Source organism: Brachyistius frenatus, unplaced genomic scaffold (assembly GCF_029030835.1).
Source record: "Brachyistius frenatus isolate BFR_SWC_R1_liver_20210118 unplaced genomic scaffold, ASM2903083v1 Contig_33, whole genome shotgun sequence".
Lineage (NCBI taxonomy): Eukaryota > Metazoa > Chordata > Actinopteri > Embiotocidae > Brachyistius > Brachyistius frenatus.
In genome coordinates, this window is record NW_027210632.1 from 145,213 (window position 1) to 171,547 (window position 26,335).

General features: G+C 43.6%; 2 protein-coding genes across 4 annotated transcripts; one reads left to right on the forward strand and one right to left on the reverse strand.

The window, feature by feature from the left end:
• Positions 1–423: 423 nt before the first annotated feature.
• On the reverse strand, positions 424–9,937 carry slc37a3 (solute carrier family 37 member 3). 2 transcript variants are annotated; one of them, XM_069700230.1, is made up of 14 exons: positions 9,855–9,937; positions 7,435–7,684; positions 6,363–6,477; positions 6,048–6,140; positions 5,802–5,885; positions 4,650–4,795; positions 4,077–4,173; positions 3,869–3,953; positions 3,424–3,626; positions 3,131–3,272; positions 2,261–2,362; positions 1,828–2,027; positions 1,615–1,680; positions 424–1,301 (listed from the first exon to the last, which is right to left on the reverse strand). In XM_069700230.1, exons 2-14 carry the CDS (start codon positions 7,509–7,511, stop codon positions 1,209–1,211), a joined length of 1,503 nt encoding a protein of 500 aa, XP_069556331.1. In that variant the 5' UTR covers positions 7,512–7,684; positions 9,855–9,937; the 3' UTR covers positions 424–1,208. The 2 variants fall into 2 exon arrangements, with proteins under 2 accessions (XP_069556331.1, XP_069556332.1); XM_069700231.1 differs by lacking the exons at positions 424–1,301; positions 2,261–2,362 and having other exon boundaries at positions 1,308–1,680.
• A 124-nt stretch (positions 9,938–10,061) lies between these two features.
• On the forward strand, positions 10,062–21,121 carry LOC138621881 (DENN domain-containing protein 2A-like). Of its 2 annotated transcripts, none has more exons than XM_069700218.1 (20): positions 10,062–10,242; positions 12,209–12,280; positions 12,938–13,996; positions 14,136–14,227; positions 14,565–14,659; positions 14,740–14,940; positions 15,180–15,273; positions 15,374–15,424; positions 15,515–15,726; positions 16,016–16,125; positions 16,371–16,440; positions 16,849–16,926; positions 17,007–17,147; positions 18,314–18,462; positions 19,117–19,294; positions 19,408–19,449; positions 19,575–19,683; positions 19,957–20,226; positions 20,303–20,389; positions 20,483–21,121. In XM_069700218.1, the coding sequence occupies exons 2-20, from the start codon at positions 12,222–12,224 to the stop codon at positions 20,512–20,514; spliced, it is 3,129 nt and encodes a 1,042-aa protein (XP_069556319.1). In that variant the 5' UTR covers positions 10,062–10,242; positions 12,209–12,221; the 3' UTR covers positions 20,515–21,121. The 2 variants fall into 2 exon arrangements, with proteins under 2 accessions (XP_069556319.1, XP_069556318.1); XM_069700217.1 differs by lacking the exon at positions 10,062–10,242 and adding an exon at positions 11,110–11,331.
• The last annotated feature ends 5,214 nt before the right edge of the window (positions 21,122–26,335 follow it).

Consider the following 26,335-nt stretch of genomic DNA (forward strand, 5'->3'; position numbering starts at 1 on the left):
CTACGATGCTTCAAGTTTAGCATAAAGAACCACTCTCGTACCAATGAAGAGGACAACTTAAAAAAAAAGAAAGATGCCCCGATATCACTACTACATGTTAAAAGCTCCTTATACGACGATTCATGTATCCACGCGCAAGTGTGCAAACTAAAACACCAACTCTAGTCTGGATTTGTATTATAACGTGCCCTCCTTGTAGATTAAACACGACCTACGTCACCTTCATCGGCTACTAAATGCAAATAACGAGTCCGTACAGATTTACAGTTCCTGCTTCAAACAAAACAAATAAGCAGCTTTTGCCAGAAACAGACAAAACTCTTCTACAATGTCAGTACGCTGTTTACAGTTATGAGGCTTTCTGCATTGTAAACTAAAACTATGAGAAGCCAACAGCAGATTTTTTAAAAAGAAAAAAAAGTGTTTTTGTGTGTGTGTGTACGCGAGATCACTTTGAATTAAGACACAAACATTTTACGTGTAAACATGTAAACAACAGCGAGTGGCAAGGGAATGATGAGCAAATATCAAGTCAGTCGGTACACAGAACCAAGAGAACCAGTCCCCGTCGTGAAACGTCTTTACAGTAGTGTTTCTAATCCTGATTACAAAAAAAAAACTACGCGACAACAGATCGAGTGTGGCTGCGAGGTGAACGTTGCCCAAAACCCCTAAAATCGAAGCGGTTCGGAGACTTTGCCTAATTGCTGAGAGAATCACGGAGTGCAACGATCGAAACATCGAAGATCTCTGCGAAAGCTGTCGATTATTCACATTCTTTAGGCAGTTCGGACCCTTGAGTCGTCTCTGAGGGTCTTATTTTTAAGTTAAGAAGTTCCGGTTCAAAGGTCGAATTCAGTTATATCGTCTCAAGGTACCTTTACACATATTTACATCCATTTAAACGCTCACACACACTAGTACATTCTGTGATGGCCCTGCAAGGCCCGAATTCACTCGAGTGCTCAGCTTCTCAGTCGGGCGCTTTCGGCTCTCGACTTTCCAAATCCTCGTATTCACACCAAAGCACAGACGTCGGCGTTCACCGTCGCATCTGTGAAAAACACCTTCCACCGAATCTTTCCACGTCCGCCGGTGGGAGCTGAATCTGACCTGACCTGACCCGACCCGCGGCGCTCTCGCCGATAAAGAGCGGGAACCTTTGCGGCGCGCGGCCGGGGCGGGGCGCGGCGGGGCGTGGGGGGTTTTCAGAGCTGCCGTCGCAGCGCTCGTCGGTCTCTCCACATGGCGCGCAGCTCTTTGACGAGCAAGGGAGTGATGAACACGATGCTACCTCCGGTCTGTAACGCAGAAACACCAGACGTGAAGTCACAGGCGGGCACTGAATCACGTTCAGGCGACGTAATGCATTTATTCAAATTACTTTACATCCGTGGCAAAACGGGTTATAAAAAAAAAAAAAAAAAACCCGTCTTATTTATGCTTATGTAGCTACGAATAATAATAATAATAATAAAAAAAAGGTAAAGGTTTACATGAACGATGGCTCGGTTCTGATGCCTGAAAAGCTACGTGGAATTGAGCTGCCTTTACTGCGAGTGTCCTGACGTACCTACGGCGCACTTTCAGAAAACTTCTTGGAAAGTATCTTACCATGACGACGAAGAAGTAGAACACACTCTTCCAGCCCAGCTTGCTCTCAATCAGAGACACCAGGTACTACGTGATGATGGAGAAAGGCAAATGTGAAACCGCCTCGTCACAGCTGCGTCCGATACGGGGTCACCGCCGGTCGGTTAAAGCATTGCATACAGAACTTGAAGGGAGGTTTCCCTGTGCGGTGAAACACCCTCTGTGTCGGCTTACTTGTCCTCCGGCGGCTCCGATACTCCCGGTTCCGTCCACTATCCCGGTGACGGTGGCCAGAGCCTCCTTGCTGCCCCTCAGGGCGTCCTGCCTGCCGAGGTCGGCGGATATGGCGGAGCTGATCATGTTCGACGGACCGCCGACGAAGAAGCCGGTGGCGGCCAGCAGCGCGGCGTTGATCACCTGGTCGTTAGGCGATCCTGAGAGCAGAGAAGAGACACGATTTAAAAAAAAAACTGGGACCCCTTTTTTTTTTTTTACTCAAGACAACTATGTTGTGGTGAAACTTGGACAACAGTAAAGAAAAAGAAACCACAGTAAAAAAAAAAAAGAAGAAAGAATCTGGCCGTTACTTTGCTGGTCACCCTCTGCGTCCGCACAGCTCGTGTTCAAGGTAATACAGACGCTGTTCGGTAACATGGGATGTACTCACGGCTGTATCCCACCAGGGCTCCCATCGCCAGCGCCAGACTGAGCGCCAACACCGGGGCTCTCTTCCCCATGAAGTCAGAGATCAGACCCTGAACCGTTCCTCCTGACCCAAAGAAACGAGACGACGGAGACGAGTTGAGAAGAAAGAAACTCCGTGGATGTTCGCTGATGAACGACGGCTTTTTGCTTGCAGTATTTCAACCCCAAATTCTTTTGCGCAGGTACCGACTGATAAGTTCTCACACGCGTTGTGATTTTTGAAGATAAGCGGTGCACGCGTCTGTCTGTGAACTTAAAAGATTTCCGTAAAATCTTTCACATCTGGGCTCTGCGCTCGTTTTCATGATTTTATATATTTGTCAAATATGTATTCAATTAATTGCCTATAAAATGTTAGAAAATCTTTTTTTTTTTTTTTTTTAAAAAAGGGCGACGCAGTTTCTTAAGATGTGAGGTGACACGTTTAAGTTGATATTTTTTGTATGACCAGTTCTTCAAAACGCAGCAAGTCCTCACATTGGTGAAGCAGGAACTGGGTGATGGTTTGGCAGTTCTGCTTGAAAAATGAGATCAATAATCAATCAATTATCAAAACAGTTGCCTTTTTTTTTTTTTTTTTCTTCTTCTTCTTCTGTTCCTATCAGTCGATAATCAATTATTCACTTAAGCTCTATTTTCTATTTCCACTAAATATAAAGAGGCTTGTGGGCCTGAAACTTACAATAAAGCGTTGGTCTAATTTCTACAAAACAAAACAAAACAAAAAAAAGCAGTTCTTCTCCAGTGGATAAATCGAAATTTTTTGCATTTCATTCAAAGAAATATGAGGAAAAACACATGAAACACCGGCAGTATAAAGCCCGCTGCTCACCGACGATTCCTCCGACGTCGTACCACACAGACAGGCGGTCGGCCTCGGCCTCCTTCCACTTGTAGTTGTCGCTCAAGTAGAAAGGAAGCCAGAAGAAGAAGGAGTAGTTGACGAGCTTCAGACAGGCGTAAGCCAGCGAGTACTGCAAGTACAAACAAGAGGCGACGCGGCGTGAAGATGCTTGTCGTGCGCTTCTATCGTTTCAATATCTCTGAAGCGGCAATGATAATAATAATTTTTAAAAAAAGGACACTCTTGAATAAATTCCTCTCGACTTTCTCCTTCCGACTCACGGGCAGGACTCCCGGCAGACAGAAAGCCTGGCAGAAGCCGATGGCTTGCGGGGACTCGGCCTTAAGTTCGTCGGGCTGCTGAACCGACTGGTGGCGTCTGCCGTCCGCCTCCGCCTCGTCCTCCCCGTCGCTCATCAGGGGCTTGTGGCTGTCGGTGTCCGTCTCCACCGGGCCGAGTCCGGTCTCCCACTCCAAGTCCAAACCTTGACACGCAAACACTCATTTGAGCCGACAGGCCGCGCTGGAATCTAATCGGGAGTTTCGCTCGCTTGCGAACCGCAGAACGGCTTTCGACGGCGACACCCGGTTCACCCGTTCGCGTCGACGAGGTCAATTTAAAGCAGACGTAGAAAGTAGGGGTGGTCTGTGCTTTAAAAAATAAATAAATAAATAAAGCAGCAACCATGCGTGCACAGAAATTACATAAACAAAACGCGTTCCTCACCAACTTCTTCAGGGGAGGTGAGCAGGCCGAAGAACACGACCACCCCGCCAGCAAACTGCACCACAGAAGTCACCAGGAAGGCGTACTGCACGCAGAGACAAGCCAGTACTTCATATTTAGCACGTAGTTGATGGGAATGCTACAATCAAGTGTAAAAAAGAAGAAGAAAAAAAAAAAAAAAAAGTGCACAAATAAGCGTGCGTCGCACCTCATATCCATACTTGAGCACACTGGAGGCCAGGAAGGCGCCCAGGATGTTCCCCACGGAGGCGCAAGCGCTCCACAGGCCGAACACGAAGCCACGCCTGGAAAGAATAACTCGTGAAATTCAAGCTATAAAATATATATATATATATAACCTTCCGTTTTTATTTCCTGGTACGTCTATAAAATAAAGTAACTAAACAGACTTTATTTCATTGAGTGGCACATCTGAGGCAGCTCACTGACCTGCTATTTTCACATTAAGCAGATTATGTTGTTTACCAGCGTCGCTGCAGAGGAAAAACTGGGTCTAAATGGCGTCTATGTTTTGGCCACGGCACCGATAAATGGACGTCATTGTGCGAGTGTGCGCGTGTGTGTGTGTGTGTGCGCGCGCGTTTCCATGTGTATCACGGAGCTCGACTTCACAGGCCCGAGCTTCACTAAATCGGTCTATTACTGGGTAGATGTTTTGGGCTCCGACATAAACATGTCCACTGCAGATAGTCGTGGCAGTGTTTGGTAAACGAGGGGGGGGGGGGGGGGGATTGTGAACTGGAGACGGGTTCAAACACACCCCGCCTTGCCGAACCAGTTGCCCATGACGGCCACCACGCAGGGCCACACGGCCGACTGCAGCAGGCCGTTCAGCACCCACAGGCCGCAGTACAGATAGATGTTGTAGATGTGGAGCCACTCGGTCAGGGTGCCGAACACAAACTCCTGCGGAACACAAACGCAGATGCAGTTGCAATCCAAAGTGTTAACGTCCATCGATATTTGGACGAGGGAATAAATATGATCCGAACGTGTTGAGTGGTGTTTAAAAACCGAGATGGGAGGATTAAATCTGGTATAACGTTGACACTTTTTAGGTCGTCACCAAAAAAAAAAAAACCCAAAAAAAGGACTCGGACCTGCAACGAATATTTATTTCACTTCTTAAAAATATAGTTTTAGAATTTCAAAAACCATTGTGTTGAATTGTGTACATGCGAAACTTAACCCACGAACCCCGACTCTTTAAAAGGTAGTCCTAAAAGCGATGTTTTAGCGCTGAGCTCACCATCTGTAAGGTTGTATTAAGTAATTTAATAAATCCCTTTCATACAGTAATTATTCCACCATGTACAGCTGGTGGTAGTGACGCGGGCTTGTTGACAGATCTACACCATTTATTTCAAGATTTTCAAAGCACAGTGATCACATCTAAATCACTGACTATAAATACATTCAGATTGCTTTTAGACAAGCTGTAAAAAAAAAAAAAAACACTGACCGATACACAATTTTTCAGGCCGATACCGACGTTAGGAAGTAAATACATTGGCCGAAATGTGGTTATTAAATACAAAAAAAAAAAATCTGTTACGGAAGCAGGGAATTTGACAGTGTAATGATAAACTCTATTGTCCAAAATGAAACCGTGAACTACACAGGAGATGTGATGTAAACTTAAAAAAAAAAAAAGACCTTACAAATAGAACATTTCTAAATGACCTCAAGCATCTTACGTTTTCTGAATATATGTGTAAAATTTGTTCATATTGGACAACATATACCGTGACGTATCTGTGACAGGCCAAAATCTGCTGATCAAATCAGCCGCCAAATAAATCAGCCAGGGTCTAGAAAAAAAAAATGGACACACTGGATGCTAACGAAAGTATCACAAGGAGACGCTGTCGAGGATTAAATACATGAGTGAGCATGCGGTGCGAGTACTGACCACAACAGCGGAGCCACACAGGCCGAAGCAGAGCACGTAGCGCAGGTTCACCCTGTCTCCGATCACACCGCTCAAATACAGACCCTGTAGAAATACACACAGGACAGACAACAACAAAAAAAAAGAAGAAGGACACCACGGAAGACAAGCACTGGTTTGATTGACATCTCGATGTTTCTGCTGTTAGGAACCAACAGCCCTGAATAAACGAATCTCCCGCCTCAGGAAACCGTGGATCCTACTCACCACTGCGTACGAGAAGAGGAAGATGGAGTCCAGAGCTCCCAGAAACAGAGTGGCCTGCTTTTCATCCTCAAACAGACGGTTGTCCCCCCACGTCTGGGACAGTCGGAGAAAACACACGCAGTCATGTACAGTCTATCTAAAAGGCTAATTCAAAAGGTCCATTAGGCCTCTGACACACATTATATAATATTTACACGGGGTAAAGGAAAAAAAAAAAAAAAAAAAAAAAAAAAACGGACAACTTTGAAATCGTTTTTTTGTTGTTGTTGTTGTTTGTGTTGGGGAGACGTTGTACGGTAGCAGCGGGCGGAGTACCTCGCCCGGGGAAAACGCAGCTGCGCTGTCATTCTGGATGGATGGCGTCCACTGGGCTGAGATGCTCACTTTCACGTTGCTGAACGTCTTCCTGGACGCATGCAGCAACACATAGCTGGAGAGGCAGAAGAGCGAGAGAGATTTATCGACTTATTATATTTGCGTGTAATGTGCTGGAACCGTTAAGTGCATTTACGTGAAACACACACAAAAAAATTCTACGTTTTTATTGAGGACATTTTTCAAAATCCAACTTTTGTGTTGAAGAGTTGACTGCGTGCTGCTGCTCGCGGCTGTGTCCCGCAAACGTGTGATGCCACACCGATTGTAATTAAAAGATTAACTATAAACAACCGAGTTGGGCCAAAACAAAGAAACACGCGGTGTCTCACCAGAAATGTGATTAATGCTCTCCGTTTAACTCTCTGCACATTCTTCAATTCAGAAGCACATGAACTTCTTTACAAGGTTTGATGAATGTAAAAAAAAAAAAAAAAAAAAAAAACAAATGCATCCCTGAAAACTTTCAACAATAAGAAAATAGTACATATCATTTCTTCCACTGTTCAATATGTTTCTAATCTGTGTGGCAACCGTGGCAACTTGAAATCAATGGAAATCACTGATGCGATCTTAACATCGTCTTTCCTGAGTTGACCTTGCTCCATTGACCTTTGACCTACATTAACAGCTCATATCCATTCAGTTTGTCTCCGCACACGTATCTCTTTTTCACTTTGCAGCCTTTGACGTAACGCCACTATTTACATTGACAATAGAGTTTATTATGGGGGCGCAGCAGGGCAGTTCAAAAATGTCTGTTTTCGAATATCTTTCTTGCGACAGATTCGCAAAAGCAACAAGTTAATTAGAAAATCTTTTTTTTTTTTCCCAAACAAATTATAAAGCCTTGCAAAAATAAATCTGCAGCAGCCTCATTAGGTGTCCAGTTACTCTCTGGTTCTGTCCGGTATCGCAAAGCTCGCCTAGAAACGAAACCCGGGAGAAACATTTACAATCCTGCATCGGCCTAACGGGAAATCCTCGGGAGGACAGCGTGACTCTGGGTTACCTAAAGAAGGTGAGGAGGAAGGCAACCAGGTGATGATGGGTGTACTGTGACAGGCAGCCACAGCACGAGGGAGGCATCACAGGGGCGGACCGGAGGAAGAAGGAGGAGGAGGAAGAGGAGGAGGAGGTGGAGGATGAGGAAGGAGGTGGATGTTGGCGGAGGTCTTCAAGGATAGGGAGGTGGGGTTCAGCTACAGTCTTCCACTATTCCAGACGGGACAAACAATCACGAGGGGAAACAAAAGATGCGCCTGCAGAGGAGGGAAGCCAATGTTTAGTCAAAGAACTGGCCTAATATTTGGCGTTGATTGCACAGGCATACATTTTGGTGACCAGAAAACTGTAACCCACGTCAGATCACCTTTACAACGAATAACAACCACAACACGGCCTGTTTGATGTGGTATTCCAGAGTTTTACAGTGGGTGTTCCTCGCATTCATGCAAGTGCGCGGTGACCAGTGATTATACCCGACTCACTTGCTCCTTTAAATGAGTCCTTTTATATCCTGTACTGTCACAGGCAGTTATTGAAAGCCGATGTCCCTGTGGGGTAAAAGCCGAATACAGATGTTCCAGGTCTGAATGCCGGTGTGTGTGCGCGCTGCCAAAAAAAAAAACAGGTATCAATGGGCCCCAGTGTGTACCGACGGCCTCTGCAACCATCTCGCCTCCCTCGCCGGCCTGTTCAGCTTCAACATTACCTTCCCTTGTGTTGTTTGCACAGGACTCCGCCAGCGAAGAACCGGGGATGCATCCATTTTTTTTTTTTTTTTTTTGTGGCATGGTACTTCAACTCGGGGTATCGGCTCGTTCCGTCACACTTTGCCCGCTTAATAAGGTCTAATAGCGGCACTGAAAACAAACTGCGGTCTGGTGAAAGGTTTAGCTGCTTCGCTGTTCTCGTGACATTCATATGAGCCCTTTTGGCAGCTTTGCTGGTGTGCTGTGGTTCCTGTTTCTGCTGAAACACACCAATTAAAACAGGAACGGGATGGGTTCTCTTCTTTCATAGGGAACAAATGGATTATGTTGCTGGAATCAATGCTTAACATTTAATATATAAATTACCCTGGTTAGATTTAAAGGGATATGAAAGTGGGTGACCTCACACCTTATCCTTGATAAATGTTTATTCACATGACTGATACTCCACCCAGGAAGTCCTGGGAACCTGGCAGGCATCATTTATAGCACAGTATCTACAGTAATTTGTTGTTTCACTCCCGGTCTAAACCCGCGGGGCGGACTGTGGGATAATAAGCCTCTGGGCACAGACAAGGCCCCCCCCCCCCATCGCTTTACGTAACACCAAGACTCAAACAGACACCAAATAAACCAAACATCCTGTCTATATGTGGCCGTTTTGACCACAAAGATTTTAGCTGTGTCATTTTGTGTCATCCTCTTTGAGGTCTCCACAATCTCAACAGGCCACTTTACATCATTTTGTACTCGTCTCTGTATTCTGCCTCTTTGTAGTCATTTTATGTCTGGAGGTGTTTTGTTTTCTCTTTCAGCTATAAACAGCTTGTATGCCTTTTTGCGTTTGCTTTTGTGTCTTTGAAGTCATTTTACGTGTGCGTGCGCAGTGCAGTCGTTTTACGATTGTTTGCAGTCGTTTTATGTCAGTCCGGAGTTGTTTCGTGTCGCCTTTAATCGGCTTTACAACAGGTAATAATAATAATAATAATAATAATAATAATGGTGCCTGCAGACAAGGCGATCGATCCAGGGGCACTCTTGGCACTTTGAGCTCCTGGGCCTCCTACCCCCCCCACCACCACCACCCTCCCCCAGACAAATGAAGACAGTTTAGGCACAAAAGCAACGGCGTTTTCACAATCACAAAAAAAGGTCCTAAGTCAGAAATGCCTTGATACACATTTCATGTCGTTTGTGCATTATCCAAAAGGCATTTTAACAGCGCCGAGTGTCGTGTAATATTACTGCAATAACACACAAGTTATCTCACTCTCCAAACGCGTGTCCAGTCACTCGCATGCTTTCAACAAAGCACAAACTCTCACAGTTTTTTGTTTTTTTTAGCACAGGCTTGTAAAAAAAAAAAAAAAAAAAAAAAAGCACCTTATTAAAAAGGTGCCTCTCAGACAAGTTTCCTGTAGAAACATCATCTCGCAGGTAGGATGCGGATCGTGTTCACCACAAAGGACACCATCGATATATTACAGAGCTTCTTGTTTTACTGTTCAGCTTGTTAAATTAATCGTAAATTAATTTGTTGTGGGGGAGTCTTTCCACCACTCAAGTGATAAGCGCGTAGGTTAACGTGAGCTGGAGCCGTTTCCTACACGGTCACACACCTTGAACGTACGCGAACAAACAAAGCTGACGGTTGCAAAACTCTCACGAGAAAAAAAACAAACAACAAAACAAGACATAAGCCAAAGCGGTGTCCTACCTTTCAGCTCAGGTTCTCGTTTACTTTCTTGTTCCCCTCTCATCGACAATCTGTTTACTGTGGGTTCCTGCGTCACTCCAAACGTCACCGCTTGCGGAGAACAGCGGCGCACTGCCGCCACCTGCAGGGCAGGAGGGGAACTACAGCCCCCCCCCCCCCCCCAAATAAATAAATAAATAAATAACCCGCGGCTTGGACGGAGGACAGCTGTTCGGCTCTCACCTGTCACTGTGACACTTGTGGATGAGAGCCACACCGTCATTGGCTGTAACCGGAATTCGTTTTAAAACTACACCGCCAACAATACTTTCGACACATGCTCCAAGTCTTACAGCCTGACACTGCAACAGGGACCCGACACCGAGCGTGGCCAGCACTTTGAATTCTGGTAAGCCCTTAACAATGATATACGGTTAGTTTGTTTACTATACACGTCTTTAAACTGTATTCAAAATGTTTTTTTGTTCCAAATGTTCCTTGTGATTAGTGGTATTGTAAAGTATAAAATAGTAGCCTATAAATACTTTATAGGTTCTGCATTTTCAAAGGCTTAAAAGTTTATATGCAATCAAGAGCGATGTGGCACATTCCTAGACTGTTCTACAATAAATGTGTGAAAAAAAAAATTCAAAATATGTTGATTAAATGTACTATGTGCCAAAACTACAAAAATAATTCAGTGTATACAGTATATGCACTGCAATATTGGAAGTGGTTTGAATAAGCAAGATAATAACTGATAAATGTTTGTGTCATGATAATTAAAAAAAAAAATCTCTTCAGATGTAACATTTTTAGAGGCCCATTGATAAGAGAGCAGCAGTGACAAATAACAGTTTCTGTGTGAAAGTGAATATACATCATTGGTGAAGAAGGGTGGGCTGATATACAGCTGCAACTGAAGCTTGGGAACAGTTGTGACATCCTGTAAATTCCAACGAACTTCAGATTTGGAGGGAAATCATGTAACCCGATGATGTCTGTCCCATGTGTCTCAACCTTCCATTCAGCAAGTAGAAAGAAAGTTGTAGCATTTAAGTAGGTCCAGTTATAATTACTAGACATTCATTAATTCTGCTCCTTCATAATTTCAGCTGCGAGAGAGACAGACAGCAGATACACACAGATAGAGAGAGAGAGAGAGAGAGAGAGAGAGAGAGAGAGAGAGAGAGAGAGAGAGAGAGAGAGAGAGAGAGAGAGAGGAAGTCATGTCCAGGGTTGCCGGGAGAGAGGGAGAGGGTGAATGAAAGTTGAAGACCAGAGAGGATGTGCAGCAGTTTGTGGTGAAATCCTTATGTCTCTATGGCTCACTCAATTAAAGACTTTAATCAAGTTAGAAAAGCCATCTGAGGCCGTTTAACCTGGACGTACATGGTTTGGTTTGGAGGTTATACTAATGGATACGGTTATAGCAGCATCGGATGCACTATTCTCCCATTTCACCAATCGACACATGGAAACTGTACAATGGAGGAAGGTAAGAAACCGATTTAATTGAGTGTATTCAATAGCAAGGCTTCCAGTTAGCTTGTCTTTGCCAGAAGGAAAACATGACTGCAGAGTTACAGTTGTAAAAATGTATTTGTGAGAGCAGAAAATGATGCACATTAAACATTCTACATACAGTAACACTTTGTCTTGGACGTTTTAAGACATATTTACTGAAGAAAAAGTAACACAACCTCTTGCACAACAGAAACTATGACGATGCATGTGTTTTTGATTGACAACTGTGCATCTGGGTGCCTTGTTTTGTGGCTAATCAGCCGGCCTGAAGCTTAAAAGGTTCTGTATGTAGTCCCTCGGCTCATGCACACAGTCACTTCAACTAAACAAATGATAACAGCAGCCTATGATTTGGTCAATTACGACGCACTATCTTAGAGGACACTGAACTTTGAAACACTGGCCTTAGCAGAGTTTGACAATCAAGAAGAGGAGAGCAGAGCAATTTAGTCACTGTGGAGGGGGTCAAAGGTTAGTGGCAGATAGGGGAACATAAAGGAAAGAAAAGGGAGAGAGGAGTGATCCAATCATGCAAGAGCCCTCTGATGACTGAATGAAATGTTGGTTTGTGTGATGAACTGCTCGGGGGAGTTGAACCGAGTCCCTGGCTGTCATGTTTGTCCTCGAGTCTGCCCAGCTGTCTCCTGAATACTGTCCATTACCACCTGGGACTGTCTCATACTGAAATGTAACATAACAGCAATATGACATTTGAAAAAGCTTAACACTAATTGACACTTGGATTCAAGCCAGACAGGAAGTGACTAAAAATGTTAAAACCCAAACTCTGTTTGCATCACGCTAGAAACATGACTGACAGGTGGTCCTTCTGTGTCTCCTTCTCTCAGGTGTACAGTGATCATGGAAGCCGCTGAGATAATGAAAACAAAGCAAGACTACATCTACTCCACTGTCAACAGGTTTGTATGTGAATAGGTTGATCAGTGAAACAGAGGAAACCGGACACCATAACCAAATTCCCTCTGAGCCTGAGAAATAAAATTAAAAAAACAGAGTTTCGCTGCCCTTTAATCATCACATCCATTAAGGAAAAAGTCAGAAAAGGTCTTTCAACTTACAGCTTCCCATTTCCTCCCGTTTATTTATTAAAACATAACAGTTTGATGAAATGGGCTCCGGGCCAAGTATGTGTTTATTTAGCGAGGCCAATGAGAAGAAGATGCTCGTTCATTGGCATGTCCTCTGGCGTTTGACTCTCAGGCAGAATTTTCCCACTGTTACTAGAAAAAGACTCAGTGTCCCCCAACTGGCAGTCCCAGTGACCGTATGCTGGGAAGTTCAAGAAACTCTGCTATTAGTCAATTAGCCACAGTGAGCATTTTAATGCTACATTTTTCTCTTCCTCTCATTTAATTCAGGTAGTCAGTAGTAATTTTGTATTCTGCAGTCAGGTGGTTGCAGTTCACTTACTGTGACAATAAATTACTCAAAAATCCCTGACTAAGAATCATGAAACTAGTTCACATTCAATTTTGGTCATGTTTAAGATTTCTTATCATTTTACGTGTTGTAACTTGGAAAAGCTTTGAAAAAGTGCTTGTATTTTGTGTGTTTAGGCTAAAGGGAGGCTGTATCGCTTCTGTGGAAAACAAGGGAGCTGGGCCATTAAGACAAGGGACACCTCAACTCCCCGTCACCCCGTTAGACGACCTGACAAACCAAGAATCACCCATGATGGCTCAGAGGAGGCCGACTTCTGAGTCTCAAAGCAATGACTTGGTTGGAATCAAGTTGCCAAGAGCCAACGGAAGCAACATCAAGGACAAGATCTCTTTATGGGAGGGCAAGGAGCCCACTCATTTACCTGTTCCCTCAGGTACATTGGGTCAGTGTGTAAAAAGGACAGAATCCCTGACAAAAAGCAACAATAAATCTATTGACAAGCAGAGTGCAGAGAGTACCAGGAGAGTCCATAAGGAAAAGCCGGATTTAGGGAAAGAGAATGTAGAAAAACATGGGGATTCGAGGCCTTGTTCCCCTGTTGAACCGGGGAAACAGCTAAGAGGAATGCTCAATAGTAGTAAACCCAGTGACAACCAAACGGGGGAGGACTGTAGAAGAAATGTGGGTCACAAAGAAAAGAAAGATCATGAGAAAGAGAATTTAGAAATTCTTGGGGATTCAAGACCTTGTTCGCCCACAGCGATAGAGAAGCAGCAGGTGGGGGCGCCAAGAAAAAGCGACGAAAGGAGAGCCGCAGAGCAAACCACCCAGGAGAAGAGAGCTGTATTCTCTCTTTTTAAAAAGCTGGAGGCTATGGGGGAGAACCAAAGGAAAACCCCTCCAGAGCTCGGAAACTACTTCAGCCCACCGAGCAAGGACAAGCAGGTGGAGGTGAAGAATTACGAATCCGAAGTGGCAAAGTCTTCTGAGAACAGGGAAGGGAAGGAACATGTGTACACAGAGCCTGGTGCGCCCCCCATCAACCCAGTCCCCAAGCCCCAACGTACTTTCCAGCACCCAGCTACTGTCCCCATGGGGAAGAGTCAGAGGCAGGGGAGAGGGCAAAGGAACCTCCCACCACTGCCCTCCATGTCCTCAAAAACCTCATCAAAACCTCCTTCTGGTATCTATGGGAGACTCAGGAGTGAGAGAGCCAGAGACAACATCAACAGGTACAGAGGACTCAGAAAAATGACTTCCTCGTGAGCTAAAGCCGTGTCTAGTCTGACGTTGTACTGTGAGGAGAAGCTCATACATAGATTACTCACGTATCCTGGAAATTAATGAGTGTCTTTCTGTTCACCATGTCAGGAGGTCGTTTGAGTTTGAAGACGTCACAGGGTCAAGCAGCCCACTCTTCTCTCATTTGCTGTCTCAGGAACATCACTATGAAGACATCCAGGGTCAGACACCTCATTTATTCCTTACAGATATCCCTTTTTAAATCTGTTATCTAAAAAATTCAGACAAAGTGAGGTTACAAAGGGAGTAGTTCAGACTGAGGTTGTTATGCCACTTTTCTGTGAGCCATACATTATCCTCCAGAAAACAGTGATCCTCTGCCTGGGTAAGTGTTAAAACAAGGTAAACAATACTCTGCTGCAACTACCAAAAAAATATCTGAACATTTGCGGAGTCAATTTTAACTTTGGTCATTTTCAATGTACATGGTAAATAACAAATGAATGAAATGCTTGAAAACATCAACCAAACGTCACTTTTTTTTTTGGCCCTCTGCAGACTCGTCCAAGGAGAACCCGTATGAGGACATAGAACTGGAGAGTCAGTGCTCCCTGCAGTCTTTGCCCTCTTCTCCTGGTGCTGATACTATTAAGGTTCCTGCAACTAAAAATACAACACTCATCCCATTATCTAGATAAACATAAAAGACTGAAAATTATTTTTCTGTCCCTAGACCTCAAGACCTGGTTTCTTCAGGCAGAATTCAGGCAGGAGCTTTAAGCTACTGGACCGGAAGAGATCCAACCAGTCGACCCACAGCGGTGGCGTTTCATCTCCACCCCAGCTCAGCCCTCCATCCACCCCCACCGGGTCTGAACACCCCCCCTGGCTGCCGGGGGATCCCTACAGCCGCACCTGCCGCAGGATACCAACGGTCTGTGTTTGAATTCTCATCTCGTATTTAAACTAAACATTTAATGAGTACCAATTAATTTGACTTCAAACCTTTAAACATATTTTCAGAATCAATTCATCAATAGTTTTATTTCAGTTGGACTGCCAGGTTTCAGTCCATCATCCAAATCGTGTAATTATTGTTAGTTTTCCCTCCTCTTTGGTGACAGACGTCAGGCTGTAGTATTTCCTCTCACTCAGTCTTAACTTTGTCAACAGGTTGTACTGAGGATCAACAGCATATTTGAGGCTCGCATCGGGAAAAAACATCTTAGAAGAATCAATCATTATGCTGAGACAAGTTCAGGAAGAGGTGGTGATGTTGAAATGATCTTGTGGAAATGAAAATTTATTTAAAATGTTTTGTTTGTTCACACAAAGAGTAAATGTGGATTTTTGGTTTGGATTTCTAGTAACAGACGAGAACAGTGACTCTGAGAGTGAACTTGAGGAAAGAGCGAAAGGTATTTATTGTTTTTACCTGGAGAACATCACTCATCTTGCTTTACATTTTACACTGACATCTTTAACATGACTATATTCATCTCTCCAAGCTCACCGTCAGCATCTCGTGTCAGTCCAGTCCATCCTGAGCCAGCCGAGCCAAGCTCAGGTCCACTACAATGGTACCAACACCAGAAACAGCTCTCTGGAACAGGATCTCCACCAGCGTAAACTTTTTGAATATTTCCTGGTCGTGTCGCTGCAGAGGTCAAAGGTCGGCGGCCACTATCTGCCAGAGGTCACACAGCAATTCCCTCCTAAGGTCAGCAACAGAGGAGGGCTTGAAACATGAACAAATGCATCAAAATAGAAAGATGCATCTTGCACCAGCACCAGGCAGTAAAAAGGTTCATTAAAAACAATGTAACTGAGCTCCAGTCTGCTAGACAAGATCATGTTCTGTTAATCAGAATTTTTCTTGCTATTTACCTGAATTCAAAACAGTAAGCTTCATTTGTCCATAAGAACCAACTTCCTCTGTTTAATTAAGGATAATTCTGAATATATGGTGATGGAAATAATAAAAATGTTTTATTTTTTTTATTGTGCAGTTAGAGCGAACCTTCAAGTTCATGAGGGAGACGGAGGATCAGCTGAGGATCATTCCTCAGTTCTGTTTCCCTGATGCGAAAGATTGGGAGCCGGTGGAGAGCTACCCAAGGTGAGAGTGTCAAATTAACTTAATGGCACTGGAGCCATTTATCTCAATATAATGGACACTAAAAATGCTGACATTTCTTTAACCCATTACTTATAAGGCTGCTGAGGCGTGGGAGCTTACAGGCTCTGCACAAAAATTATAAATGCCATTATTACAGTTGATATGCGTTCATGTTTATGTGTACAATAAAAAAAAAAAAAATACACTGATTATATTTTGATTTGTTGTGCCGGCATCCCTCGCAGTGAGATGTTCTCCTTTGTTTTGACTGGAGAGGACGGCAGCAGGAGGTTCGGATACTGTCGTCGTTTACTGGTAAATAAGGATGAGTAGAATAAATAAGTGTGCGGGTACTGAGCAGGAAGTGGCTAAATACCACAATGACGGCTGAGTAAATAAGTGTGCCAAAATAGTCAGCGTGCCTGTGGGAAAACCGTCCATCTCAGGGAGTCTGGGAGGAAGTGTGTGAGACTGGGAACCGTGCATGTGGGGGTGTGCATATGTTTCTGTTCATGTAGTTCTACTGTACAAGTGTATATCAGTACTGTTGATGTGTAAATTATATGGCCAGAAGTCTACTTAAATCATTACTTGTCTTCTGTCATGTGAGAATCGTTCACTCCCTTGTAACTAATCTCCAAACCTAATTATTTATCTAAAATATACATGATTTATCAAGTTTTCAAGCAGCCGCAAGTGAATTTGTATTTATTTTTATTCCAGCCCAGTGGAAAAGGCCGACGTCTACCAGAGGTCTACTGTATTGTTAGTCACCTTGGCTGTTTCAACCTGTTCTCCAAGGTAAACCTCTCCCATGAAGATATCAATGATATATTACAATATAAATTCATAAGCTGTGTTGGTATGTGTGTGTATTGTAGGTGTTGGATGAGGTGGAGAGGCGAAGGGCTCTGTCTCCTGCCCTGGTGCAACCGTTCATGAGAGCCATCATGGAGGCCCAGTTTCCAGCTCCTGGTAGAACCATCAACATCAAAACCTTTCTGCCTGGCTCGGGCACAGAGGTGAGCGACGGGACAAGACACATTGTCGGCTCCGAAAATGTTCTGGGTGTTTAAATTAAGAACATACATCTGAGGGTTGGAGCAGGGCAGTTGGAAACAGACAGTTTTAGGTGCTTAGAGAGCTCTCAGTTGTTCAGGCAATACTCCTAAATGTTCCTTACTTTCACTCATCTTAATAGTATGTGAAGCAAAGCCTTTAAAAGTCTCAGTAAAAGCAAACTTGATTAAAACATTTTCGGAAGCTGCAAACTTCCTGGTTTACTCCAGACCTTGAGCTGTTGATCTCGCCAATCTTCAATGCTAAATTTATATTTACTAACCTGCTCTAAAAAAAAAACATGCTGATATGGCCACATAACTAAAACAATAACCACACACTTACTGCTTCAGTATCCTGTCGACAGCACCCAATTAGACGGCAGTCTCGGCTGGTGATATAAATACAGATGACTTTCAATACTGAAGCCACAAGTAAACAAAGTTCAATAGTAAAGAGACATTATACCCTGTCAGTGCCAATTGTCCTCAACTGTTATGACCCTTTATAAAAGAAACAATATTGTTGGCAGAGCCACATTTGAGACATAACCACTCTGCAGTAAAACATCCAACAAATTAAATATTTACATAAAATCTATCACCATCGGGTTGCATTTACACCCCTGCCTCACCCTAACAATCGCGTATTCCTTATTAAAACAAATAAGTTGCGTGGCTTACCAAGGAGGCACAAGCACAGCAATGATCCCAGGAACAGGAGTGAAAACTGACACACCTGTACTGCAAGTACTCTCACCTTGATTGGCCAATTCGTGGCTGGGTCCTAGCGCCCCCTGCTGCACAAAACAGAAAAGGTGTCTAAGTGTCCAATAGAGTTCCTAGTTACTGCTTGCCTCAGCTGTGATCATGTTACTTTATAGTCAATAACATTATATGAATGGAGAGAGAGATATGTTTGAGTGTTAGTTTTTTGTTTACTCATAATACCAAACAAGGTCATTTGTTTTTATTTTATGCCTAAAACGTAATTCAGACTGAATCCTAGTGTTCCTACTATTCAACAAAGATTGCCGAAGGTCAAAGAAAGAACATGTTCATTCTAGCCCTTGGATTAATAAGCAGTATTTATGATAAGATGAAATGACCTTTATTCGTTCATTTCTCAGGTGATGGAGCTCTGCCGACCCTCTGACTCCCGCCTGGAGCATGTGGACTTTGAGTGTCTGTTCTCCTGTTTGAGTCTGCGGCTGCTCCTCAGGGTGTTCGGCTCTCTGCTGCTGGAGAGACGGGTCATCTTCACTGCTGACAAGCTCAGGTCGGTCCCTTCAGTGGAGACATATCGCATGCACTCTGAAATCTTTATCTTTTTCACTATTTGTCATGGTCACTATTTGACTACTCTTTTGATTGGTCTTCAAATACGAAGGTGCACTGGACATCCTTTTTTCTACTGTTTATGTAATTATGGAGATGGCAGATATTAGGTAGAAGCATTTTCATTATGAAGTTATAAGAGATGCGGGTGGTCCAGGCCCACGCTTTTAAATAAATTAAAGTCCGCTCTGGATTATTTCAGGGAACATGCCAGAGAGATATTTTTGGGTGCAGGCTGTTGAGTTGTTGTTGTGCTGGGGCCCGTTTGTTTGTTCTGCAGAAGAAATCCAGTGGGAGTCAGAGAGAGCGGTCACAGTAGTAGAGAACAGGAATGCAAAGTCCAGTGATGTAAATGACAGAAGTGTGTAGCCTTGCTTAACTCTCTGGGAAATGTAATTTCATGAGGGAATATTCAATGTTTAGACTGTATTTAGACTGCAGCACCGTTGTGTGGTGAGAATAAGAAAGTTCACCCTCTGCCTCATCTGCTTTCTTCTTCTTCGTCCTATTGCGTTTAAAATATGACACAAAAAGCAATAAAACCATGCAATTAAAAGCTTTACTAATAATATCTCATACTTGTTCCCTCCTGCAGTACTCTCTCCCAGTGCTGTCATGCAGTCGTGGCGTTGCTTTACCCCTTTGTATGGCAGCACACTTACATCCCCGTGCTGCCCTCAGCGATGCTCGACATCGTCTGCACCCCGACCCCTTTCATTGTCGGCTTGCTGTCCAGCTCCCTGCCCCAGCTGACTGAGCTGCCCCTGGAGGAGGTCAGAGAGGGGCGACACAATAACTTCAAATTGATGCGTTTAACTGGAGAGAAATGTTACTTTTTAACAGCTGTGAACACATCAATCAATACATTAATAGTTTTTGTGCACAGGTTCTGGTCGTGGATCTTGGAAACAGTAGATTTCTCAGACAGGTAGGCCATTTCTAGAAGCATGTGTTTTTTTCTGGCTCTGCGGGATCTGCGGAGATGTGGAACCAATAATTTCAGCCTCAACAAACCAACAGATCAGCTTTTCTTTCCAATTTTGTCACATTTAGTTGGATGATGAGGACACCATCCTGCCGCCTAAGCTCCAGTCAGCCCTGGAGAATGTTTTGGAGAGGAGAAGAGAACTTGCCAATGAGCGAGGAGGAGACACTACCAGTGGTGAGAACAAACGAGGACCTCAACAGATAACTACTAGCAATGTGTCTGGTTGTAGCTCTTTACCACAAACTGTAGACCAGGGGTAAACACTGAGAAGGCCAAAGTTAGCAAGATTCATCCTCTTTAGTGTCCACAAATACGAGTACAAAATTTAGTGGTAAGCCATCAAACTATTGTGGAGGTACTTCACACCGGACCAAACAGGTGAACAGACTGAAAAGCAGTTTGACTTTGTGATGTTGTTTGTTACCACGTCTGACCTTCTGTCTCCAGACTCTGGCCATCTGAGCACCGTCGTGTCCGAGGCCTTTGTTCGTTTCTTCGTGGAGCTGGTCGGCCACTATCCGCTCTTCATCACAGGCGAACGGGAGGACGGCTACTCCTCCTCGTCCTCCTCCCCCGTCTCCTGCTCATTCCAGCTACAAGGTTTTCGTAAAGCGATCCCATCGAAGACTATTCGTCGCTTCTTGGAGGTCTTCATGGAAACCCAGATGTTTGGTTGGTTCATCCAGGAAAGGGAGCTCCACAGGCAGGCTCTGAGAGGTACTGTAGAAAGACCAGGTCCAGGTGTTGGGATTTGATCCGGGGATTCATTTTTGTCTTTTCTTTTCCTCACCAGGACTGTTTGAAGTGAGAGTGCAGGAGTATCTGGACTCTATTCATGAGAATGAACACAGAAGGGTTAACAGGTTTCTCAAAGGCTTGGGTAAGGATGATTCTGAGCTATTCAAACAAACTCTATACAAATCATCTACTGGAGGCTTATTCTCACATCTTTGTTTCTTTTCTGTTGCTCCAGGAAACAAAATGAAATTTCTCTCCAAGAAATAATGCAATAAGAGACACAAAGATAAAGGAAGAAGTACTGAAACAAGGGATGAGTTCATGGACTGCAAGTCTAACAAACAAAAGACCTTGTCCAAGCCATCCATATTTTTTGTCAATGAATGGGACTGAAGGCTTTGTTTCAGGACTCATGAGAAACATGGGGTGACTGACAAATTGTTCCTGCCAAAGGAAGATGCTGCTGTATGTCACACAGATGAGGAAACTCGGGAGCACAGATTCACAGAAGACTTTCCTTGTTGATTCTTTTGAAAAGGAGATTCTTTCGGCAACAACATTCATGAGCACAAACAAATCAATGTATAATAAGGATGGTGGTATATAATGCTATAGACATATGACTGACATATTAGAGGTAAAAGATGATTGAATAAAAGCATGATAAATGCAGATGCTATACTGTATGTAAGCTGATGTGAAAGTTCCTGGTACTCCAGTAGAGGGCAGTAGTATATTTTCTCTGATCTTGACATTAACAGGAACTCACTAGAAAATGGCACAAACTATCTTTCCTGCTCCTACATGCTTCAGTTTTCTTTTAGCCACAACAGTGACAACATCACAAGTGCTTTGAATAAATATTCTCTGGTTTTGATGTGGTCAGTTATTGTCTCGATGTCGTCATGTATTTGTCTCTATCAAAACCAAAGGCCCATGTGTCATACAACCATTGCATTACATGTTTAGAGTTTGGATGTCATTTTTGTTTTCCCTCCATCCCCCAGTTTGTAGATTTTGAATGGTGAGATTACTTTATGGTAAATACAAGATGTATCCGTTGACACGGTGACAATTTTATTACACACTGGAAACTACTGAGATGCAAATCAAAGCCAAGGGAATTGTGTTCACTCAGCATTTGTGTGCAAGTTTTAAAGCACGAGTAATCCACATACCACCCCTTTGCCTACCATCCGCTTCTGTGTTTGTGTGTTTGAAAGTATTTAGCCTTTTTACTACAAAGAGCCTTGGTTCAGGGCTGGTGGCAGCTTTACTATTTTAGTCTCTGACTCATGGAAACAAAGCAGATCTTTAGCCCTCAAAGAGGAAAGCACATCTTTGTCAGCATGAAAACATAACACAGGTGCAGAGCAGAGCACAGTAGTGTATTGTCTGAGGTATGGTGGACTCAGTTTGTGCCTGCTAAGCAAGCCTGAGGGCCCCTAACCTGTCACCCTGTAAAAAAAAAAAAAAATTCCTGCTGATACAGTTGCTGATTCATATACACAGATGCACAAACAGACATTACAGAATCTATAAACCAACATGGTGGAACTACATACAAACCAGTGATTTCCAACCAGGAGTACTTGTATCCCAGTGATGCGGCTCAAAGTGCATGAAAACGTTTTGTGTGTGATGAGGGAATTTTAAACAGTTGGCTAAAAGTAATGTTGGTAATGTTAATGTTAGCATTTGCTCAAATTGTAAGGTAAAAGTAATCAATATGCAGGTTAAAACAGTTCGCCAAACTGAATGGATAATTAAGTTAAAACAGTAGCTGAGCATCGGAGCTAAAACTATAACAAAAATGGTTCGTCTTCTGCTCGTGTTCAGTGACACAATGTCATTGACTCAGATACAGTGGTGTTTCGAGTCCATACGAATGCCCCCCTTTGAAGTGGTATTCACGACCTCGGAATTTGCTGAAAGTTAAGTACATTATTTTAAGATAATATATTGTAGTTTGAGTCATTTTGTAATTCAATTTTTGCACCCGAAGAAGATGTTAATGTCCCCAACCAACGGCCTTCCTGCGTTACAGAACCCGTCTGCTGGCTTGCTAAATTGCCAGCTCAAGGCCAAGCATACCTTACACATGACCTAATAGTTCGTAACCACGAGTTCTATTTGAAGGCAACATAATTACAAAAACCCCGTCGACATGGGCTTGCATCATTGCTACTGTTGCCGCTGTAAAATGTCCCGATAGATTGTGGCTAGATTAAAATAATGAAAAATAAATGAGCACAAACCGTGCGATATCAGAATTTGATTATTTTGGAACATTTGGAAAGTCTAGATGAGCATAATGATGACATTATTATTATTTTTTTTACCCATTCAAATTAGCATAGAGCTAAACTGGAAGTTAGCCAGCTCGCCTCACGGTAGTTTCCAGTGCTGTATGCTCTGCATTCAGTCAGCCGGCACGGAACGTCTCACCAGACAACTCACATAAAACTGTACACTGTGAAATACAGAGATTTATCTGACAGTGACAGATTTAATCAACATTGAACTTGTCTGGCAAGGACTTAAACATAGCGTTTATTTATATGTAACAATCCCACACCATATTTCTAAATAACATCCACTTTAAAGTTAGTAGCTATGAATGCGCACATTTGGAACATGGTGGGGAGTGTCGATGAAGGGGTAGTTGAAAAAAAAAAAAAAGAAGCTTGGGAACCACTGCTCTAAACATGCATGTTCAGTCAAGCTGTCACAGAGTAACAAATGTGAAAATCATACCACAGCTTCCTATCTGGCTCCCAAGGTGGGAAAGTTGCAGTGCTGTGGGACAGGAGTCTTCTCAGGAAGATGAATGGATGTGGTGAGAGACGAGCACTGACGGCTGCCGAAATGTTTGCTCAAGATTCTTGAAGTTTTGACCTTGAGTATGTGTGCATGTGTGTGTGTGTGTGTGTGTGTGTGTGTGTGTGTGTGTGTGTGTGTGTGTGTGTGTGTGTGTGTGTGTGTGTGTGTGTGTGTGTGTGTGTGTGTGTGTGTGTGTGTGTGAGCAGATGGGCGAACCCCACACCTACATTTTCACATACTGTTTCCTGCTAAACACCTGGCTGCGGTTCAGGACAACTGGCTCGTTAGTGAGGAGGTAATTATGGTTTTCCATTAATTCCAGTCAGCAGGGGTTGACCCCCAAAGCCTTACATCCTGCACTGGTGTATTTCCACAGCAAACCTCCCGGTGGAATATCTCTCACTACTCCAAACACAAATGTCATGTGTTTTCAGTCATGGAGAGCGCACTCTTATCTACCACTTTAGAAACAACAATGGCTTGTTGAAACTCTAATCTTCCCTGCAAAGTGCCTGCCACAGGTGTCCTTTACCTGACTGGTCTCCACCTTTAAGAGATGCCACACAGTGATAACCACATTATTCTCTTACTGGAAAATAACAAGTGTGAACCTGCTGTGAGACTGTAAGCATGCAGGTATGCCTCTTACTCAAATAAAATCATACAAACATCACGGCTCATTAAATCGGTCCACAATTCAATTATAAAACCTCTTCAGAGATTTACTGACCTCATTTCAAGGCTTGCATTTGAAACTCTCTGGAGGCTGCCTCTGCTAATTACATGATTTATGTCGCAATTTATGAGCAACGCTCAGCAGTACTTGCCATCAATCAAAATGAGAAGTGTAATGCAGTTTTCTGTCATTTCGTTTTACACTTTTTCATACCTTCTCTCTCCCAACGGCTCAATCAAGATGGCTATTTTGGTGAGGCTCTAGACTGATTTGAATTTGCAAATAAGCCTAGGGTCATAGTCGTTGTAACTCCCAGGTGCCAGATGCAATTTTGTACAAATTATATGTGCCTTGTTGTCATCGCAGCACAAATATGGTACCTAGAGGTTTTTGTGCTTGAATGAAACTTGGGAACCCTCCTCATTGAGTCCACTGCTCCTCTAAACAGCTTGACATTGCCTGTGTGAGAGCAGAAGTGCAGGAGTAACAAGGCAGAACAAGGCAGAAAAAAAGTAAGAAAGTAAAAAAAAAAAAAAAAGGGGGCACAGAGAGGAATGTTGCACGTGCACGTGGGAAAATGCATGCATAGTATATACAATCCACGCACATACACATGCACTGAGAGGTTCCTGAACATGCACCAGTCAGATTGTTTTTCAGAGCTGCAGGTGCAGTGTCCAGCTGCAGCCCTGCCATGCATGCCAGGGCCCTGAATCATTTCCCTCCCCTTCAGAGGAGGAGCCGTCAAAGCATATGGAGAACAGAACAGCGAGGCAGGAGGAGGTGGGAGAGGAAAACAGTGGAAAGAGGAGGAAAGGGAGAGGTGAATCTGACAGGGGAGGAAATGAAGTGGAAGAGAAAAGGGGATTAGGAGTGGAGGGTTTCCATTTCCCTGCTGCTAAACCATGTAACAGCAAAGCCTGAAAGCAGGTGACGACCGAGCAGAAGCTAGCAAAGAGGATGAAGGAAGTGGAAGGAGAGGGGAAAAAAAAAAAAAAAACTCCAGCTGAGACTGCTGCTGCAACAGTGCTGATAGGAGTTGCCATTAAGAGAGCATATTTCCCCCATTTTACCTTTCCTGCATTGGCTTCCTGGTGAATCGAGAAAAGAGTAGAATTGGAAATTCCTGTTCAAACAAACAAAGCACTTGATTATCAAGCTCTTTCTTATATTAAAGTTCTCCTAGTCCCCTATTATAGAACACTTTGCTCCCTGAGTGGCTCCCAGGCTTGCTTACAGCTCAGAGAATTGAATGAGAGTAGAGCCTTTAGCTTGCAGGCCTCTCTCCTTAGGGGCCAGCCCCGAGTTTGTGCTCGGGCAGCAGACATGCTCTTTATTTTCAAGAGGAAGCTAAAAAACTTTTAGCCTAGCTCCACAAGACTTTTTACCTCAGCTTCAGTTTTTCTTCACTGGTCTGGAAACCCACATGAAGGTTTACACAGCCACTCTAAAGGGCGGGCCAATCGGTTATGAGTGACAAGTTCTAAATGTAGTCGTAAGTGTGGTAGAGTTACGGCGCAAATGGTGGTCAATGCCGATTGGTTATAGACTGCTCCAATAGTTCAAAATTACCCCGCGGTCTTCACCCATTAGGATGCAACGACTGGAAATGATTCTCAATGGAGTGTGGTCAGACCCATTTATCATATACACACTAGAAAACTTTCCTTAGAATTATGGGCTAAATTAACCAAATCCTTCTGTTGTGCAATTTTTGGTTACTGGCCTCATTGACGTATCTAATGTTTATTCTTTATTGTATTTATTGTGTATCGTATAGCATTGATTGCAATGTCTCTCTCTGCTGTTCTTTTCTCTCTCCACTCTCCCATCACCCCAACTGGTTGAGGCAGATGGCTGCCCACCTCTGAGCCTGGATCTGTCTAATGTGCTCTTCCTGTTAAAAGGGAATTTTTCCTTCTAATTATCCCTCTTGTGGGAATTGTTGAATTGTTGTGTTTCTCTTTGTAATGCTGTTAAGTTCTGTTGTGAGGACCTCGCTATGTTAAATGCCCTGAGATGACATTATTTTGTGATTTGGCTCTATATCAATAGAATATAATTGAATTGCATTGAAAAAGAAGCAGGGAGGGAGACAGAGAAAGGTGCTGGACATAAGGGGAGGACAGCAAAACCGCTGAGAGTTGTGTTATTGACCCTTTTTTCATGGCCTCTGTTTCTTTCCCTTTAATCTCAAATTTTGAAAGGAGGATAAAAGGGAAAGGCTCAGAAAAAGAGCTAGAAAGAAGAGGGGTGGGTGTGTTGGGGGGGCCAAGGAAACTCAGGCCACACACATAGATTTCCAGGCCTTAGGGTGCGTCAGTCAGGCCTGTCTGCATGTGGTCTCCTGTATGTGTCCAAATTTACACCACCATTAGTCGTGGCAACTGATGACAAGGGTGAAAATCCTCCTCTCTTCCTCACTCTCTCACTCATTCATTCAGCTCAAAGGGCCTTTAAAGGGTCATACCCCCAATTTAAAAAAAAATGCCCTATCTCACCATCGTCTGACTCTGTGTCTGTGTCGAGCATGGAGACGAGTCTGCCTGGAGCCTCTAGAGTGGACATGGACAAACATAGTCATTGCAG

Bases quoted from the DNA above. Each gene is read 5' to 3' on its own strand.
- slc37a3 (XM_069700230.1), bottom strand. From the start codon at position 7,511: ATGCCTCCCTCGTGCTGTGGCTGCCTGTCACAGTACACCCATCATCAC. The intron at 4,796-5,801 runs GTCAGTACTCGC...TGTGTTCCGCAG, and splicing joins TGTGTGGCTCCGCTGTTGTG to GAGTTTGTGTTCGGCACCCT. The intron at 3,954-4,076 runs GTGCGACGCACG...CTCTGCGTGCAG, and splicing joins TGCTCAAGTATGGATATGAG to TACGCCTTCCTGGTGACTTC.
- LOC138621881 (XM_069700217.1), top strand. From the start codon at position 11,276: ATGCACTATTCTCCCATTTCACCAATCGACACATGGAAACTGTACAAT. The intron at 14,660-14,739 runs GTTCCTGCAACT...TTCTGTCCCTAG, and splicing joins CTGGTGCTGATACTATTAAG to ACCTCAAGACCTGGTTTCTT. The intron at 19,450-19,574 runs GTAGGCCATTTC...TGTCACATTTAG, and splicing joins ACAGTAGATTTCTCAGACAG to TTGGATGATGAGGACACCAT.